Source organism: Macaca nemestrina, chromosome 1 (assembly GCF_043159975.1).
Source record: "Macaca nemestrina isolate mMacNem1 chromosome 1, mMacNem.hap1, whole genome shotgun sequence".
Lineage (NCBI taxonomy): Eukaryota > Metazoa > Chordata > Mammalia > Primates > Cercopithecidae > Macaca > Macaca nemestrina.
In genome coordinates, this window is record NC_092125.1 from 200,829,894 (window position 1) to 200,849,652 (window position 19,759).

The 19,759-nt window shown below is 46.1% G+C and overlaps 1 protein-coding gene and 1 long non-coding RNA gene across 10 annotated transcripts in view; one reads left to right on the forward strand and one right to left on the reverse strand.

Annotated features, from left to right (window-relative positions):
* Positions 1 to 1,606: 1,606 nt before the first annotated feature.
* Positions 1,607 to 6,849, forward strand: LOC139363328 (uncharacterized). The gene is made up of 2 exons (XR_011623456.1): positions 1,607 to 4,254; positions 4,378 to 6,849. It is a non-coding gene; the product is annotated as an uncharacterized lncRNA (long non-coding RNA).
* A 1,022-nt stretch (positions 6,850 to 7,871) lies between these two features.
* LOC105494663 (antizyme inhibitor 2) overlaps positions 7,872 to 19,759 on the reverse strand; it is a 42,286-nt gene continuing 30,398 nt past the window's right edge. For 8 of the 9 annotated variants that reach the window (XM_011763310.3, XM_071096552.1, XM_011763303.3 and 5 more), the window contains 2 exons: positions 10,291 to 10,505; positions 7,872 to 8,357 (listed from right to left, as the gene is read on the reverse strand). In XM_011763310.3, the coding sequence (XP_011761612.1) occupies positions 8,219 to 8,357; positions 10,291 to 10,505 (354 nt within the window). In that variant the 3' untranslated portion in view covers positions 7,872 to 8,218. Of the gene's footprint in view, positions 8,358 to 8,869; positions 9,075 to 10,290; positions 10,506 to 19,759 lie in introns of all 9 variants that reach the window. The other variant, XR_011623424.1, reaches the window with a different exon arrangement.

Genomic DNA, 19,759 nt, shown 5'->3' on the forward strand with positions numbered 1-19,759 from the left:
AAAATAACTTACCTGGTTACTGTGGTTACCATGTGTCAGGTGCTGTTCCAAGTGCTTTAAATATGTTAAATTTTTTGTTCTTTTGGAGACAGGGTCTCTGTTGCCCAAACTGGAGTGCAGTGCCCCAGTCACGGCTCACTGAAGCCTCGACCTCCCAGACTCAAGCAATGCTCCTCCCACCTCAGCCTCCAGAGTAGCTGGGACCCCAGCTGCTTGCCACCTCGCCTGGCTAACTTTACTTTTTTTTTTTTTTTTGGAGAGGCAGGGAGTCTCACTATTTTACCCAGGCTGGTCTTTAACTCCTGGGCTCAAACAATCCTTCCACCCTCGGCCTCCCAAAGTGCTGGGATTACAGGTGTGAGCTACCATGCCCAGCCTAAATATGTTATTTATCTTTAGAACAATGGTATAAGGTAGGTACTATTATCCCATTTTACAGAGTCAGAAACTGTAGCAGAGAGTAACTTGGGCCAGGATACACAGCTAATAACTGGCAGAACTAGGATTCCAACACAGGCAGTGGAGGGTCAGGGTCATTGTCATAAGACACAATGCACAGGCCTGTGTCGATTAATTGAATAATGCGAGTGAAGGCGAGGGCAGGGCCTGGCAAGCAGTAGGCACGCTTGATTATTTTAAAATGTAAAACTCCTTGACTTAAAGATCAAGAATTATTTCAAAGTCCCTTATATTCTGTGTGAACCCAGCAGGTGTTTTCCCTCACATATGAATGGAGGGTTGAGAAGGACATCAGAGACAAGTCTTAAGTTTCTACAGCCTTTCGGTTCTTTTACCCAGATCCTCCTTTTCAAGTAGAAGAGGAAGTAGCTGATGCGCAAAGGAGTCCACTGCCGGTGTCACGCCGGGCCTTTTTCCAGCTGAGCAGAGACAAGGTCGCCCTCTTCCCACGCCGCCTCCGTCCCGGGTTGACCCCTTTCCCGTGAGAGCCCCGCCCTCGGCGAAGGTTCGGTTTAACATTGGTGGAGGTTGGAAGACGGAGCTGTGCCTCTCCGTTTTTCAACCAATGGACTTCCCTGTTCCTTCTCACTGTTTGGTAAAGTCGTTCCCTCTTCCCAGCCGCCAGAGGGCGAGACATCGCAAGGCTCGGAGCCTAGGAGGCTCTTGAATACGGAAGTGACTTTTCGCTACCGGAAGTTCGTGGCCTCAAGGGATGGGGGTGGTGAGATGGGGTTCCGGTGGCTGGAAGCTGAGCAGTCGTGGTTCCGCTAGGCAATCGTTTCCACCTCTGAGGGTTTCATGTGCTCAGATGAGAAAACGGAGGCTTTTGGAGGAAGGAGCTTCTCGTATTTACACAGCGAGAAACTCAGACACGCGCGCTTCCCATACGATTCACCAGGACAAAGGGACGATCCTTGAGGGTATTTGCTCCACCTGAGGAATCCCTGAGGCAAGTCTCACAGAACTGTGCCCATTCCACAGATGGAGAAAGCGAAACCCAGAGAGGGACATGCAGCATACAGGGACTTGCCACAATAGGGTTACCAGATTTAGCAAATAAAATGCAGGATGCCCAGTTGAAGTTGAATTTCACGTAAACAACGAGTAATGCTTTAGTATAAGACTATCCCAAATATTGCAATGAGACACGTATGCTAAAAAATTACTCATTGTTTTTCTGAATTCAAATTTATCTGGATGTCCTGTATTTTTATCTGATGATCCTACCCCAAGGTCAGCTAACTGAGTGGAAAAGGAGAAAGCGCTATTGGGAGGTCCTACATGCCTCCCTGCCTGGGGCTCACTAGTGTATGGAGCTGGGTTGTTCCCAAGTGTAATCCTGAGGTTATTTTAAAGGCCCACAGCTCATTCCAGTCAATAGTCTTCCCACTGCCGGGTCTAGACCTATTCAGGAACTGACAAGGAGCCACATCCTCCACTCTCATTCAGGGATACCGCACCACCACCACCCAAACTGGTTTATTCAAAAGACACTAAGTATCTACTCTGTGCTAAGCAGTCTTAGGTTCCAGATCGCACTAGAAAGTAGGAGAAACACTCCCTGTCTTTGTGGAATCAACATGATTAGATATGCAGGAGGACAAGTATGTAGAGAGGAAAACTACAGTACGTTGTGATCAGTAGTTCTTTAATAGGGATAAATACAGGATGCATGAAAGCCTAGAGATGGAACCCCTAATCAAGGCACAGGAAGTAAGAGAAAGGAGAGAAACACCCAAGCTGAGGCCTGAAAGATTCATTCCTTCATTCAGTAATTATTTCTTGAACATCTGTATGAACAGCAGTATTCTAGGCACTGTGGACCCAGCGGTGAACAAAATAAACAAACCTTTGCTCTCAGAACTTAATTCTAAGTAAAATGTATAATATGTTAGAGGGTGATCTATGGAGGAAAAGTAAGGCTGTGAAGGGGATTATAGAATGCTGGGGCGGGAATGGAAATGTTACAGTTTTTTTGTTTGTTTGATTTAAGATGGGGTATCACTATGTTGCCCAGGCTGACCTCAAACTCCTGGGCTCAAGTGATCCTCCTGCCTCAGCCTCCCAACGTGCTGGGATTACAGGCATGCACCATCACTCCCAGCCTGAAGTGGGTAGTCAGGAAGGCCTCAATGAGAACATTACATTTGAGCAAAGACCTGAAGGGATGAGGAAGAGAGATCTATGCAGAGATTTGGGGTTATAAGTGTGTCTGGCATGTTACAAAAAGGAAAGAGGGTGTGATGAACAAGACTCCAATATGATAGTTTTCTAAGGGATTTTCAATGATAAGTTTGACCATATGCTTCTTGCCTTAAATATTGTCTTTAGAACCTAATTCCTGTAAAATATGACTACATAAGTTGGTGGGGGCTACTTTGAACAGGATGTTTAGAAAAGGCCCTCTTGAGATGGCAACATTCAAGCTGAGGCCTTTAAGATGAGAATGAGCCAACGCTGGAGTAGCTAAGGGAACAGCGAAAGCAGACACTTGGAGGCAGGAAAGAAGTCAGTAAATGTGAGAAACTGAAATGTGAGAAAAGAGTGGCATGAGATGAAGTGGGAGAGATGGGCAGTGGTCTCAGGCAAATTAGCTTTTATTGGCATTGCAGTGGGAATCAACTGAAGGGCTTTCAGCAGAGGACTGACAATCAGATCATTTTACTGATTGAATTTACCCAGGCTTATCTGTTTATCCAAAGGGTGCCAGGAAGAGGGTTTAAAATGGAGCAAAGGGATGAGTGGAACCCCCGTCCTCTTGCCTCCCCTTTGTTCCCCTTACAGCTTGAATGAGATGGCTTGGGCAGGTGGGTTTCCTAGGTGAGGGATGACTCCCACCCAGAGAGCCACCATCTCCCTCTGAGCCGGTGTGAATAGAGTTGACAACTTGTGTCTCTGACCTCCTCAAAGTTTCCTGGCTGGATCCCATTACTGGGTATATACCCAAAGGATTATAAATCATGCTGCTATAAAGACACATGCACACGTATGTTTATTGCGGCACTATTCACAATAGCAAAGACTTGGAACCAACCCAAATGTCCATCAGTGATAGACTGGATTAAGAAAATGTGGCACATATACACCATGGAATACTATGCAGCCATAAAAAAGGATGAGTTCATGTCCTTTGTAGGGACATGGATGAAGCTGGAAACCAGCATTCTCAGCAAAATATCACAAGGACAGAAAACCAAACACTGCATGTTCTCACTCATAGGTGGGAACTGAACCATGAGAACACTTGGACACAGGGTGGGGAACACCACACACCAGGGCCTGTCGTGGGGTGGGGGGAGAGGGAAGGGATAGCATTAGGAGATATACCTAATGTAAATGACGAGTTAATGGGTGCAGCACACCAACATGGCACATGTACACATAGGTAACAAAGCTGCGTGTTGTGCACATGTACCCTAGAACTTAAAGTATAATAAAAATAAATAAATACAAAAGTTTCCTGAGTGTGTTTGCCTTTCAGACTGTGGGCAGAGGTGAAGGAAGCACATGCCACTACCAGCCCTGAAGGTCTCCTTCCTCCACCCCTTTTGAATATACTTTTTTTTTCCTTTTGTTTTTTATTTTGAATACACTTTCAATTAATCTTCCCGAAGATCCTGATGTGCTGCTTCTGCTCCAGAAACATAGAGGGCTCCCTACTGCCTACAGAATTAAGTTCGGACTTCTGGCTCTGTAATTCAAGGTCCTCTGTGACCACGCTGCACTGTGAGCTCCCTGAGAACTCAGAGGGACTCACCTCTGCATCACCAACATCTACCATGGGCTATAGCCACAGTAAGTGCTCACTAAATGCTCAGGAATTACCTTTCAACCTCACTTGTTGAGCACCTCATGACGTGCAAAGTTCTAGACTAAGTACTTTATACCCATTTTCTTTTCTTTTTTTTTTTTTTTTAGATGGAGTCTTGCCCTGTCGCCTAGGCCAGAGTGCAGTGGCATGATCTCGGCTCACTGCAACCTCCATCTCCCAGGTTCAAGCAATTCTTCTGTCTCAGCCTCCCAAGTAGCTGGGATTACAGGTGCGTGCCACCATGCCCAGCTAATTTTTTGTATCTTTCTTTTTTTTTTTTTTTTTTTTTTTGAGATGGAGTCTCGCACTGTCGTCCAGACTGGAGTGCAGTAGTGTGATCTCAGCTCACTGCAACCTCTGCCTCCCAGTTCAAGTGATCCTCCTGCCTCAGCCTCCCAAGTAGCTGGGATTATAGGCGCCCACCACCACACCCAGCTAATTTTTTGTATTTTTAGTAGAGACAGGGTTTCGCTATTTTGGCCAGGCTGGTCTCAAACTCCTGACCTCATGATCTGCTCACATTGGCCTCCCAAAGTTCTAGGATTACAGGTGTAAGCCACCACACCCGGCCTTATACCCATTTTCTTATTTAATCTTCACAATAACCCTCTGAGGGAAATATAGTTATCAGCCACATTGTACAAATGAGTAAACAGATTCAGACAGGTTAAGAGCATGTTTATTCATTTGCCCATCCAGCATATGCTTTTTGAACACCTACTCTGTTCTAGGTGATAAGGACACAGCAGTGAAAAAATAAATCAGGTTTATTCCAAGAGCCTAGAGCTCACATTCTAGAAGGGCTGACAGTTGCCCTTGTGTTATGGAACACATTATGGAGTTATAGAGTATGTTGAGTGGTGGTAGGTGCTACGAAGAAAAAGAAAACCAGTTAAGAGAAAAGAGAGAGACTGGGACATGCTGTTTTCTAAAGGGTGATCCAGAAGGCTTCACCTAAAGAAAACATTGGCACAGAACCTGAATGAAGTGAGTGAGGCCCACAGATAACCCAGGAAGATCATTCTAGAGAGGGGACAGTAAATGCATGCCCAGCAGTGGAGTGTTTGAGGAACAGGGAGGAAGCCAGTGTGGCCAGGACTCAGTGTGTGAGAGGGAAGTGTGGGAGTTGGAGAGCCAGTTGGCGAAGGACTTTAAATTTCATTCTTGGTGACATGGAATCCCAGGAGGTACGGCATCTGACTGCTAAGTGGAGGATGGACTGTGGAGGGAAAAGGGGAAGAAGGGGCCAGGCTCGAGTATGAGAAGATGGAAGCTCAGGTCTGTTAACTCCTTGAGGGAGAGAATGAGAGAGAGTGAGCACGAGCAGAGGGGGGGCTTCAGGGAGGCACAGGTGGGTTGTAGGGAGGCATTGGGAAGAGAATGTTCCTCAGGTGAGGCCCCGGGGAAGGATGGATCTGTGAGAGGCCAACAGGAACATCTGGCTTCCAAGGCAGCCAGGAGGCATGAGGAGCCACTGCCAGTGGGTTGCTTAGCAGGGAGCTTAGAGGAGGCAGTGCCCATGCAGCCAGGGGGCTGGGAGACCCCTGCTTAGATTCACCTGCACAAGCCTGAAGCCCCTTACCATTCTCCACGTTTCAGGCTTTTTTCTTCTCTTTAGAAAAAGATTGAAACAAGAAATAAAAACAACTGGGAAAAAAATGACTATTAACTATTATCCTCAAGCCACATCAAATTCTGTGCATATCTTTCTTGGAAAAGTAAATTTCACATCCTCGCTGCAAATGGAACAGGAAACACTAGAAAGGCTCCAGTGAGAAATCTGTTCAAACTCCACGATGGCCACTGTCATTTCAAAAGCCACAGAACGTTCCCTCAGTGGACCTGCTCAGAAGAGGGAATCGGCTACACCTGGGTCTCACTGCCGCCAGCCATGAGATCTCCCCAGGATTCCTGTGCTTTTCACAGCAGATACCTGGTTGCAGCAGAAAAACCTATGTCCCTCCCCTGAAAAGAAGTGTGAGTGCTTGGAATCTGAGATGGAAGAAGTCTCAGAAAGAGTCTGATAGACGATTACAGGCATGGTAACACCTGTAAATCATGGCTTTGGTGGATCATGGGGTAGTAGAGTAACCCTTTCTGATTGCCCAGAGTCTCTTGATATCCCAAGCTTTCAGCCTATTTATTGTCAAGATACCAAAAACTAGATCCCTGGAAAGGGAGACACCCCTGCTTTGAGAAAGCACCTTGTTTACTCCAAACCATGCCACATTGCCTTATGAGATGACCTCAAAGCCACGTGCAGTTCCCAGGACTGGCTGAGATACTGAAGCAGGATGGCCAGGCTTACCCAGAGAGAAAGTCAAGTGAAGATAGAAAATCCGTCACAATACAATGTCCAGAGTAAGCAAATCCATAGAGATAGAAGGTAGATTTGTGTCATCAGGGACTTGGGAATGGGGAAAATGGAGAGTGACTGCTAATGGGTATGGGATTTCTTTCTAGGGTGATAAATACATTCTAGAATTAATAGTGGTGATGGTTACACAACTCTGAATACACTAAAAACCACTTACTTCTCCACTTTATTTATTTCTTCCTTTATTTGAGATGGAGTCTCGCTCAGTCGCCCAGGCTGGAGTGCAGTGGTGTGATCTCGGCTCACTGCAACCTCAGCTCACTGCAACCTTCCCCTCCCTGTTAAGCGATTCTCCTGCCACAGCCTCCTGAGTAGCTGGGATTACAGGCACATACCACCACAGCCGGCTAATTTTTGTATTTTTAATAGAGATGGGGTTTTGCCACGTTGGCCAGGCTGGTCTCAAACTCCTAACCTCAGGTGATCACCCACCTCAGCCTCCCAAAGTGCTGGGATTACAAGTGTGAGCCACCGTGCCAAGGCTTCTGCACTTTAAAAGGGTGAATTTGATTGCGTGTTAATTATATCTCAAATCTTTTAATTGCAGCAGAAAAATATTTAGATTCCCCTGCAGCCACTGTGCGGGATCTGAACTCCTTTGCTCAACAGCTCACACACCCCAGGTGCATAATTTGGGAACCCGGCGGTGTGAAGAAGCCTTTGTCCTGATAAGCACTGCCAGTCTCAGGGGATGCCAGGGCTGTCGGCACTGGACACAGCAATACTCCGTGGCCAGCCCTGTTCTAACAGGCACTGCCCAAAGAAGCGAAACCGACCACCAGGTGTTTGCTTTACTCTGACTGCCTTGCCAACCTGCAGGGAGAGCAAAGGTGCAGGGTGCACTCAAAACCTCCCGCACACCCATTTCTTGGCTCTGTATCTTCGGTATGAATTTCCACAGCTGTGTTAAATACTCCATTGCCCCTACTCTGGGTCAGGCCTTAGGCTGGGTGTTGGGCTAACACAAAGGCCATTCACCAGTTATGAGCTATGTAACTGCCCATCTCAGTCCCTGACAGCAGCCCCTTCTTTATGGCACCAGGACTGGAGGCCCATGAGGTTGAGAGAGATGAGTCAGAGACGGTGAGTGCCAGTGCAGGAGGCGCATGCTGCAGCCAGGGCTCAGGACTGAGGCAGAGGGTGTGGGCTCATCAGTGCGTGGTGGGGAAATCCTGCACCAGGCCTAGCCCAGGCTGCTTTGTGAATCGAATGGCCAGATTCCGCTGCAGTTTTAAAAAACCTAAATATTTATTTATTGCATTATATTTACAAAGGTGGAAGGAGACCAGAGGAGACCCCAAGAAAACCCCCGCACCTGGCTGACCAGGCCCCTTGCGCTGCAGAGGAGGCAGACACAGCTGGAAGGGACAGGATTTATGTTGCATACTTGAACTACAGCGAGTGTAAGACTGGTCCTATTTACAGGGCAGAAACACTACAGGTGGAGCACGGGGGCGGCAGGGTGGGCACCAGAGTCCTGGTCAAGGGTACCCTTGCCTGCCATCTTCCCCACCTCTCCCAGAGGCATCTCTGAGGCCCCGCTGGGGTTCTCCAGGGGGAACAAGGCCCGCTCACATGATGCTCGCCGGGGTGAAGACAGGGCCCACGCACAGGGTGTCTGTGATCTCCCAGCCGCAGGACAGAGGCTTGCACACACCCTCCGCGTCATCCTCCTGTTCGGCAGCCATCAGCTGCCTTCGCAGCGCTTCCCTAGGGGTGAAAAAGGGGTGCTGCAAGTAGCCAGCATGGGGCTGGCAGGCCCCTGTACCTGGAGACGCAGCCCGATTGGGCAGAGGGCTCTCACCTGAGCCCGAGCTCAGCTGAGGGCAGGGGCAAGGACAGGCTGCTGACCCCTCCCCAACTGCTTCCTACTCCCATGTGGTCCCCACCCCCAACAAGGGAAAGAAATTCACATGTATCAAGCATTTCCTATGTGCCAGACATCATGCCAGGCACTTATATTATCTATTTGTATCTTCCCAAAAACCCCATGAGGGAGGCATTACCATCCCCATTGCATTGATGATGTAATCAGTCAGTTCCCCAGAGAGAGAAGTGACCTACCTAAGATCACATCCCTAGTAGGTGGTAGAACTAGGACTGAACCCAACTCTCACTCCAAAGCCCAGATTCATCATACCCCAGGCTTAGGACTTCAAACACAACAAAATCATATCCCATTCTCTCAAAAAATCCCACAAACTGCTTCTCCTCCTACATACCCATGTTGATAAATGGCTCCACCATCAGAGCTGGAAACAGTTGGCAATCTTGTTCCCACACCCAGTCGAGCCCTGCTGAGCCCAGCTTCTGAATATCCTCTTGTGCCCAGTGGTCTCCATCCCCACAGGTAACACCACTTCAGTCTCCCTGATCAGCTCGTGCCCTCTCCAGACAGTTCTCAGCCAGGGCCCAGACTCATCTTTTCTGAAAGTAAATCCTTGCCCTTGAGCTGCCAGCAGTTTCCTTCTGCTCTCAGACCCTGCAAGATCCAGCCCTACCCGCCTCTCCCGCCACACTCCCAGCCACACCGGCCCACACACCTGGGCCATCCACTATGGCCATCTTTTGGGCTCTTACACATGTCCTCTCCCTCGCCTGGACCCATGCTTGTCTCTCTCCCTGCATCATCAACCCTCACCTAATTCCTCCTTAGCCTTCAGGTCTCAGCTTTGGTGACAGTCCTGAGACTGGACACAGCAGAGGAATTGAATGTGCCTGGGCAAACTGCTCCTGCTTTCTGTAGCCCTCTCCCTACCCCCAAAGAGGGACTTCACCACTGACTAGCCTTGTGACCTCAGAAGAATGACCCCTCTGTGATAACGCTGACCCCCACACAGTTTTGTGTGGGTGAAATAGTCATACGATGCCTAACGTACGACCTCAGTCAGGGTTCACTGGATGTGACTCCCCCATCTTGCATGCCTCTTGCATGCCTCACTGGATCCCAGGACTAGCCTGGTGGGGCAGGCAGGACTACTGTTACACCTATTTTGTAGATGGAAAGACCTAGGCTCAGCAAGCAGACAGAACAAGTCTTTCCTGTGTCTCACAGCAGCCACCCAACTGGTCAGCTCTTTCTGCATCTGCCGTTGTCTTCAGTCTGCACAGGAACTAGGGTGGTCTTTCCAAAGTGCAAATCAGACCATGTTATGCCCCTGCTTCAAACTGGTCCATGCCTCCCGCTGCTCTCAAAGCATGTCACTCGGCCTTCAAGCCCTTCCCAGATCTAGCCCTGCCTCCCTCTCCAGTCACAGCCACCCTCCATGAGAGCCTTGAATGCGCCACACTTGCTTTCTGTTCCTTTCTTCAGGGAAGCCCTACCACCCCCTCCTGTAGTTGACTCCCACTTCCTCAGGGAGGCCCGGGCCTCAGGGAGGGCTCTGCGCTTCCACCGGGCACAGTATTATCACGAGGGCCTGTCTGCTTCTCTGTGTCTCCCTCAGAGCTATGAGCTCCTCTAGGAAAGCCCAGCCTCACTCACGGCCACAGCCAGGTGCCAAGCACGGGCCTCACGTGGGATCAGCAGCCAACAGCTATTTGTCAAATTGGATTACACAGAAGCAGAATCTCAAATCCCAGGTTTCCCTCATTTCTGCCCAGTTCCTCCCCATACCCCCATTTTCCAGCAGGGCCCTCTTACCAGGCCACCCGGGACATGGCATAGGTGATGTGGCAGGCCTGGGTCCCCCCAAAAGGGGAACCCATGCCTACAGTGTAGGCACCCATGTTGTCAAAGACCAGCCAGTCCCCTACATGTAGTTGCGGCAGCCACAGGCCCTCAGCCACGCAGTCACAGCCATCAACTGCCGGGCCCCACAGGCTGCTGCTGTACAGGGGTTGCTCCGTGGATGGTTTCTGTAGGAAGAAGGGATGGCCATGCCAGCTCTCCTGGGCATACAACAGCCTTGCCACTCCCTCCCTCTAAAGCCTTCTACAGCTCCCATAGCCAACAGGATAAAGTCTAGATGGGCCTCCTAACTTAGCATTTAAGGCCCTTCCCACTTCTCTGCATTCGTTGCCTCTTACACTCTGAAGTCACAAATGCCTGGTCTTAAATCCAGGTTCCAGCAGTTGTTAGCTGTGTGACCTTGGGCAAAATGCTTAATCTCTCCATGTCTCAGTTTGCTCATTTGTAAAATGGGAATAACAACAGTACTTACCTCATAAGGTTCCTGCAAGGATAAATGAGTTAGTGTATGGAGAGCATGTAGAACAGTGGCCGGCACACGGCGAGGGTGCACGGAAGGTCAGCACAATTGTAACTGTTACTGTTGTGATTGTTGTTGTTACCATCTCTGCACTTCGGTCTTCACTGGCCTCTTTCCAGACGTCGGTATGTCCACACCTCTACAGCCCTTCCCCGACCCTCAAATCTAGCCTGTCCTCTGAGCCCAGCCCTGGGGCTCCCTTGTCTATGAAGCCCTCCCAGATGTCCTCACTCCATGCCAGGCCCAGCAACAGGAGCCAGCAGTACACTGGTGGGCTAGACTCACCCTCCCTCAGGCCCTCAGTCTAATGAGCAAGATGGACTTCCAACAATAATCACAGGGGGACCTGGCAGAGGTCACGGACCCCCTGCAGTAGACACAATTACTCTCATTTCAGAAAAACTGAGGCTCTGAGAGCTTAAATGACTTGCCCAAAGACACAACTACCAATGACATAAGATTTTTTCTTAAATGATTTCCAAATCCAGAAATTTGTAACAGACTGTGGACAACCAAGGTATCAATGCCATTTGCCACGGTGTCGGCAGGGATCCTGCCAGGCAGGTCCTAGAGTCACCGCTGAAATGTTGATGGTGATGACTGTGCCCTCTGAGGGGCCTCTTCTCCCATCACTGCACTTGCTGTGCTCCAGTTACTCCAGTTGCTCTGGGCTCCCCAGGTAAACCCTACTTCCCTTCCCATACCTCCTACCTGCCTCCTTGCTATTCCCTGAGGCCCCAAACCTACAAATTCCTATTTCTCCTTTAGATCCCAGCTAAAATGGCTTCAGGGAAGCCTTTCCTAAAGCTCCATGCTCCCTCAGGCTTTGCTTTCATAGTGTTTACCATAACTCATAAATATTTGTGAAATATCTGCTCAGGTCTGTCTTCCCTGAAGACTATAGATTCCATGAGCCCAGGAGACATGTAGGTCTTGTCATCCCCATCTCCTCCATGCCTAGCAGGCTGGCATCCATTAGGTGCTTATTCGAATAATATTTTGTAAATAAATGAATTAAAGAACATGGAACACATGAGTGATGAGAAAGAAAAAGAGTGAGAAAGGAGAGAAAAAGGATATGAATAGAAGTCATCCAAAGGGCATAGACAGAAGCAACAGAGAAAACCAGCAGAGAAAAAGGAAAGGCATTTCAATACCTTAGCCAGAGCAGGAATGAGGAAAATTGAGAAAGAAAAGTCACAGTTTCCATAAGCAGAAATAATGTTCATATATTTGACAAAAAGTTAATTAATAATCTATTAGTCCCATTAATAAAGAAAAATATGTACATTATGTAAGTTAAGAATGATAGCTATCCAATCTTCAGGAATTCATTCATTCAAAAGTGCTTATTGAGCACCTACTAATTGCCAGGCTGTGATCTAGGAGCTGGAAATGCAGCAGTAAACACACACACAAAATAAAATTCCTGTGGTCATGAAGTTCACATTCTAAGAAGGGGAGACAAAGGAATACTGTATCTTTGTTCATATAACTGAACATTCTTGTTTATAAACTTTTCGTTAATGAATAAAATTAACTTCAATTTCTCTGAATTATTTCCCTTAGCCCCACTCATTGAAAAACGTTAAGCTAATGTTTAAAGATGAGTGGAGGGGATGCTCTATAAATGAATCTACAAGGATCTTTGAGAAAATCAATTTTAAAGATTCTTCCATGGTAAAGAGAAAAGGCACCCTTGGATTATAAGAAGTTAGCATTCCCGGCCGGGCGCGGTGGCTCACGCCTGTAATCCCAGCACTTTGGGAGGCTGAGGCAGGCAGATCATGAGGTCAGGAGATCGCGACCATCCTGGCTAACACGGTGACACCCCGTCTCTACTAAAAAAATGCAAAAAAATTAGCTGGGCATGGTGGCGGGTGGGAGGCTACTTGGGAGGCTGAGGCAGGAGAATGGTGTGAACCCAGGAAGCGGAGCTTGCAGTGAGCAGAGATCGAGCCATGGCACTCCAGCCTGGGTGACTGAGTGAGACTCTGTCTCAAAAAAAAAAAAAAAGAAGTTAGCATTCCCTCACTTGTTATTAGTGGTGTAAATTTAAAAAAAAAAAAAAAGTGAAAAAAAAAGATTTTAAAACTTTACATGAAATAATGCAAAGCTATGCTTTTACTATTTATGTAGCTATTTAATTTTTTTTTTTTGAGACAGAGTCTCACTCTGTCATCCAGGCTGGAGTGCAGTGGTGCGATCTCAGCCCACTGCAACCTCTGCCTCCTGGGTTCAAGCCATCCTCCTGTCTCAGCCTCCTGAGTAGCTGAGATTACAGGTACCCGCCACCACACCCAGCTAAATTTTGTATTTTTAGTAGATACAGGATTTTGCCATGTTGGCCAGGCTGGTCTCAAACTCCTGAACTCAGGTGGTCCCCCACCTCAGCCTCCCAAAGTACTGAGATTGCAGTAGTGAGCCACTGTGCCTAGCCTATTTAAAAAAAAAAAAAAGGAATCTGTGAAATAAATATTCTAAAAGCTGTGGCAACAAGCTTGTAAATCTCAGCTATTTTTACAAGTCTGATAATTGAGTGGAAATGGACAAGCATCTGCAAAAATCCAAGATGCCCAGTCTCCCAGCCACTAGGCCCCTCTGTGAGAGAGGGCAGGGGGTCCCTCATTTACAAAACATACCACCACCATTTCATACCTTATGTGGGAGGCAGGTGGCATGATTGCATTCCCATTTTACAGATGAGAAAACTCAGAGAGGGAAGGTGACCTGCCCCAGGCTCTACTGGGAGTTAGTAGAATTCCGGGCAGTCCCAGACAAGGAGCCTCTTGGCTGCACCTAGCTGCCTTCTTCAAAGGCACATATGTCTGACAGAGCCACAGAAAAAACAAGGTCAAACATTGAAAAAGGTGCATGGCCTTGATGGAATCCCTAAATAATTCTTCAACTTTTAAAGAATAAATCAATGGGCCAAGCATGGTGGCTCATGCCTGTAATCCCAGCACTTTAGGAGGCGGAGGTGGGTGCATCACCTTAGGTGAGGAGTTTGAGACCAGCCTGGCCAACATGGCAAAACCCTGTCTCTACTAAAAATACAAAAATTAGCTGGGCGTGGTGGTGGGCGCCTGTAATCCCAGCTACTCAGGAGGCTGAGGCGGGATAACCACTTGAACCCAGGAGGCGGAGGTTGCAGTGAGCCAAGATCGTGCCACTGCACTCTAGCCTGGGCGACAAGAGCAAAACTCCATCTCAAAAACCAAAAAAGGCCGGGCACGGTGGCTCACACCTGTAATCCCAGCACTTTGGGAGGCCGAGGCGGGCGGATCACGAGGTCAGGAGATCGAGACCATCCTGGCTAACACGGTGAAACCCCGTCTCTACTAAAAATACAAAAAATTAGCCAGGCGTGGTGGCGGGAGCTTGTAGTCCCGGGAAGTGGAGCTTGCAGTGAGCCGAGATGGCACCACTGCACTCCAGCCTGGGTGACAGAGCAAGACGCTGTCTCAAAAAAAAAAAAAAAAAAAACAGAAAAGAAAAAAAAATCATCCAGCCTGACCAACACGGTGAAGCTCTGTCTCTACTAAAAATACAAAAAAATTAGCCGGGCATGGTGTCAGGCACCTGTAACCTCAGCAACTTGGGAGGCTGAGACCGGTGAATCATTTGAACCCAGAGGCGGAGGTTGCAGTGAGCTGAGATCGCACCACTGCATTCCAGCCTGGGTGACAGAGCAGAACTCCATCTCAAAAAAATAAATAAATAAAAATAAAAATAAATCAATAATTCGTACAAAAATATTTTAAAAGACAACAATGAGATAAACAAGGACAACACACACACACACACACACACAACACCTATGGCCAAAATCTCATTTGTGAATATATAAATATATAGGCAAAAACCTGACACGAAATCTTAGCTAACCAAATTCACAGTCATATTCAAAGAGTCATCTTCAACAGTTAAATAATTTATCTTTAAAATGAAAGGTGCAGACAATAGGAGAGAAGTTGGTCACTGGCTTCATAACATGGAAAATATAGATCTACAGTTCAAGTTTAATTTTCCCAATACATGTCAACATACCATTCAGTAGCCTGTAGCATCTATTCTTTATTACAACTACAGACAAAACAAAACCCCACAATGAAGAGAGGCTATTTTAAATAAGGATCCAACTCTGACTTCATTGAGACACACTAAAGTTCAGCCCCGTCATTTTCCAAATGGGGAAACTAGAGAAATAAGGCTCAGAGAGATTAAGTAGCTTGTTTTGACTAAGGTTACTCAGTTGGTCTATGGCAGAGCCAGGTCTCGAACCCATGTCTTCTGATCCAAGTCTGAAGCTTTATGTCATCATTCCTGTTTTATATATCATGAGAAATGCCAGCAATAGCTATCAGAATAAAAGAAACAAAAAAGCATAATACATAGAAGATGAAGAAATAAAATATTACACTGCAGATAACGTATTTGCCCACCTGGAAAACCGTAAGGGGGTGGGTATGGTTACTAGAGGAAATCAATGAATTTTAGAATGCAAGCCAGCATCTCAGCTCAAAAGCACAGGGAAAAGTTTTCGCTCACAATAGTAGTGAAAGCATTAAGCTATTACATTATTGGATGTACTTGGGCCACAGTAATACTTACTCAAATAAAATATTAAAACCAGCTGGGCACGGTGGCTCACGCCTGTAATCCTAACACTTTGGGAGGCGGGCGGATCACGAGGTCAGGAGATCGAGACCATCCTGGCTAACATGGTGAAACCTCATCTCTACTAAAAATACAAAAAATTGGCCGGGCGCGGTGGCTCAAGCCTGTAATCCCAGCACTTTGGGAGGCCGAGACGGGCGGATCACAAGGTCAGGAGATCGAGACCATCCTGGCTAACGCGGTGAAACCCCGTCTCTACTAAAAAATACAAAAAACTAGCCGGGCTAGGTGGTGGGCGCCTGTAGTCCCAGCTACTTGGGAGGCTGAGGCCTCTGAAGAGAATCGCTTGAGCCTGGGAGGTGGAGGTTGCAGTGAGCCGATAGTGCACCACTGCACTCCAGCCTGGGCGACAGAGCGAGACCCCGTCTCAAAAAAATAATAATAACAAAACCTTCGTGGAAGAAATAAAAGATACAAAGTTTACACTATCCTAGCTAGAAAAACTTAGTAAAGCAAAAAAGAGAATTCTCCCTAATTTAATAACTAGATTAAATAAACTATTACTAATTGAAATCCCCAGAATGTTTTTTTAAACATTAGAAATAATGTGATAAAAGAATAAATGTGAGCCTATCAAAGAATAATAATAAAGCAAATGACAAACTCAGTTTTTGTTAAATAATTTATACAAAAGAACATTTGTATCATGTCTAAGATATAACAAATGACAATAAAATGAATATCTGTATTCTTACCACCCAGCTGAAGAAAGATAAAATTTCCAATATCTTTGAAACTCCCTATGTGCCCACTCCAATGATGTCCCCTCTTTCCTAACCTCTTCAGAGGTAGCCACCATCCTCACTTTCATGTTCATCATTTCCTTACTTTGTTTTCCATGAGTGTACCTAACCCTAAACAATGTATTGTTTAGTTTTGCACACTTTTAAAATTTATATAAATGAAATTATAGTGTGTAATCTCTACAAGTTCACAATACACTGCATAGAATTCACTGTACAGAATACACCATAATTTATGTATCTGCTACCCTGCCAACAAACATTAAGGTCGTTTCCAATGTTTTATATTATAAAGATATATACGTTCTGATATAGCTCCTCAAACACACATGCCAGGAGTTTCTTTGCAATATAGGCCTAGGAACTTGCTGTAATGTAGGGCATATGTATGTTTAAATTTATCTGAATAATGCCTACTTCTTTCCCAAAGTAGTGATACACCAGCTCCCACCTAGCAGTGCCTAAGGACCCAACTACGCCATATCCTCACCAACAGTTGGCATTATCATGCTTTTAATGTTTTTCTAATCTAGTTGGTATAAAATGGTATCTCATTTTCACTTTTATTTGCATTTCCTTGATTACCACTGAGCATCTTTTCATTTTATCTTCTGTGAATTGCCTGGCAAAGTATCTTGCCTGTATTTCTATTGAGTTGCTTTTTTCCTTATTTTCTTGAGATTCTTGTTTGTCTCTATTTCTTACTTAAGAATTCTTCAGGCCGGGCGCGGTGGTTCACGCCTGTAATCCCAGCACTTTAGGAGGCCGAGGCAGGTGGATCACAAGGTCAGGAATTCAAGACCAGCCTGGCCAACATGGTGAAACCCCATCTCTACTAAAAAAACAAATACAAAAATTAGCTGGACATGGTGGCATGTGCCTGTAATCCCAGCTACTTGGGAGGCTCAGGTGGGAGAATTGCTTGGACCTGGGAGGCAGAGTTTGCAGTGAGCCGAGCCACTGCACTCCAGCCTGGGCTACAGAACAAGACACCGTCTCAGGAAGAAAAAAAAGAATTCTTCATATATTTTGTCTACTAATCTCTTATCAATTATATGTGTATTTCAATATTCCTCCCAGTTTGCCTTAGCTGGTCTATTTCTTATGCTGGTATCAAAACTAAACTATTTTAATTACCCTCTGTGTTAGAAGTTATATTATCTTATTTCTATTCTTATAGTGGTTACTCTAGACATTTACATTTTACCATCTCAATGTGGCATTCAATAGCTGTACCATCTATTCTTGATCAAAACTACAGAAAAATCAAAACAAAACCCCACAATGAAGACAGATCATCTCAATAAGGAACCAACTCTAACTTCGTGGAGATACATTGGAATGTCCTCACTTCAAAACAAGAAGCAACATTAGTAATTAAAGTTCAGCCCCCTCATTTTCCAACTGGAGAAGCTACAGAAATAAGACTTTTTCTGATTAAGTAACTTGCCTAAGGTTACCCAGCAAGTACATGGTAGCATTCACCTTAGTGGCCTTCACAGTTCAGCCCTGGCCTGCACCTTCCAGTGAGATTCTCCCCCACTCAGCAGCAGGCTGCTTCTGTGCTGCATGGATTGTTGAGGTAGTCACCCTCTGACAAGTTTGCCACTGGTAGACTGCTGTTTCTGTGACACTACAGTCTCTCCTCAAAGATTTCAATATCAGCCTTGGAGGGAGGAGCCCTCGTCCTCTGTGTTTCTAAGTTCCTCCCTTGTTCATTCTCCCCCAGGACCAGCAGTGGTAGCTGATTTTACTCCTTTTAGTACTTGTAATTTTTTTTTTTTTTTTTGAGATGGAGTCTCGCTGTGTCTCCCAGACTGGAGTGCAGTCGCATGATCTCGGCTCACTGCAAGCTTCACCTCCCAGGTTCACGCCATTCTCCTGCCTCAGCCTCCCGAGTAGCTGGGACTACAGGCACCCGCCACCACGCCCAGCTAATTTTTTGTATTTTTAGTAGAGGCGGAGTTTCACCGTGTTAGCCAGGATGGTCTCGATCTCCTGACCTCATGATCCACCCGCCTCGGCCTCCCAAAGTGCTGGGATTACAGGCGTGAGCCACCACGCCCAGCCTTAGTAATTGTAATTAATCACCTTTAGAATTAACTATTCTTTATGTTAAAATGTCCCTGTTCAAATTACTAGTGTGGCATCTGTATCCTGATACAGTCTCTTCCTGAAACTATGATTGGACATTACGCCTTCTCACTCTATGCACCATTTCCTTAGCCTTTCCTGTATCTTTTTGTCTCTGTGCTACATTTGGATACTTTCTTCAACTCTATCCATTCTCTCAGTCTGTCTTCTGTTGTCTTTAATATGCTGCTTACCCTGGCCATAATTTCAATTTTCATATTTTTCATTTCTAGAAGTTCTATTTAATCCTTTTTAAAATCTGCTGCAACATATTTTTATATTCACTTATTCTTTGGTCATATTTTCAATTTCTTATTTCTTCAAACGTTGTAAAAGAGTGTTAGCACCTGATAATTCCAATATATGAAGTAAATGCAGGTCTGATCTGCTACCTATTGCTTTTGTGGTTCTTCCTCACAGTGACTTGTTTCTTTTTTTTTTTTTTTTGAGACAGAGTCTTGCTCTGTCGCCCAGGCTGGAGTGCAGTGGCACAATCTCGGCTCACTGCAAGCTCCGCCTCCCAGGTTCATGCCATTCTCCTGCCTCAGCCTCCCAAGTAGCTGGGACTACAGGTGCCCACCACCATGCCCGGCTATTTTTTTTTTTTTTTTAATTTTTAGTAGAAATAGGGTTTCACGTGTCAGCCAGGATGGTCTTGATCTCCTGACCTCATGATCTGCCCACCTCGGCCTCGCAAAGTGCTGGGATTACAGGCGTGAGCCACTGCGCCCAGCCTGTTTCTTTGTATGTTGTGATTTTTGACTGTGAGCTCATGTACTTTGAAATCTTATCTGTGAGCATTCTTATCTTTGAAACCTTATCTCTGAGAAGCCTAAACTGAAGATTCCTCCTCCAGAGAGAATTTGTTTGCTTCTGCCAGATGAAATTATTTTGAGGCTTAAGGTTTTTCAGACCATAGTTAATGGTCTGGCCACAAGCCCAAGAGAAGGCTGGCTTGTGGTTGCAAAATCTCAATTTTTTGCTCTCTTCCAATCACTACAAAGATCAAAACAGGGAAGTTTTCTTGCTGTCCTTCTCTGTAGAATGGGCTCTTTTCTCTAGTTGACTCTTACACTAAGGATGTACTTCTTTTGGGTTCTCAGCTCTATGTAAGGGTATCCTATTGGATTCTCCATCTTGACTAGGCCCTAGGAACCCACACAGATATCAAAATTGAAGGCCAATGCTACCATGATTCAGCATACACTCCAAAACAAAAATCCAGTTTCAGAATTAGGTTGCCATTTAGCACATATTTAGATAATCACTGTTTTGTATGCTTGGGAAACACTAATGAACAAAATACACAAAGGTCCTTGTCCTCATGGGGTTTACAGTCTAGCAG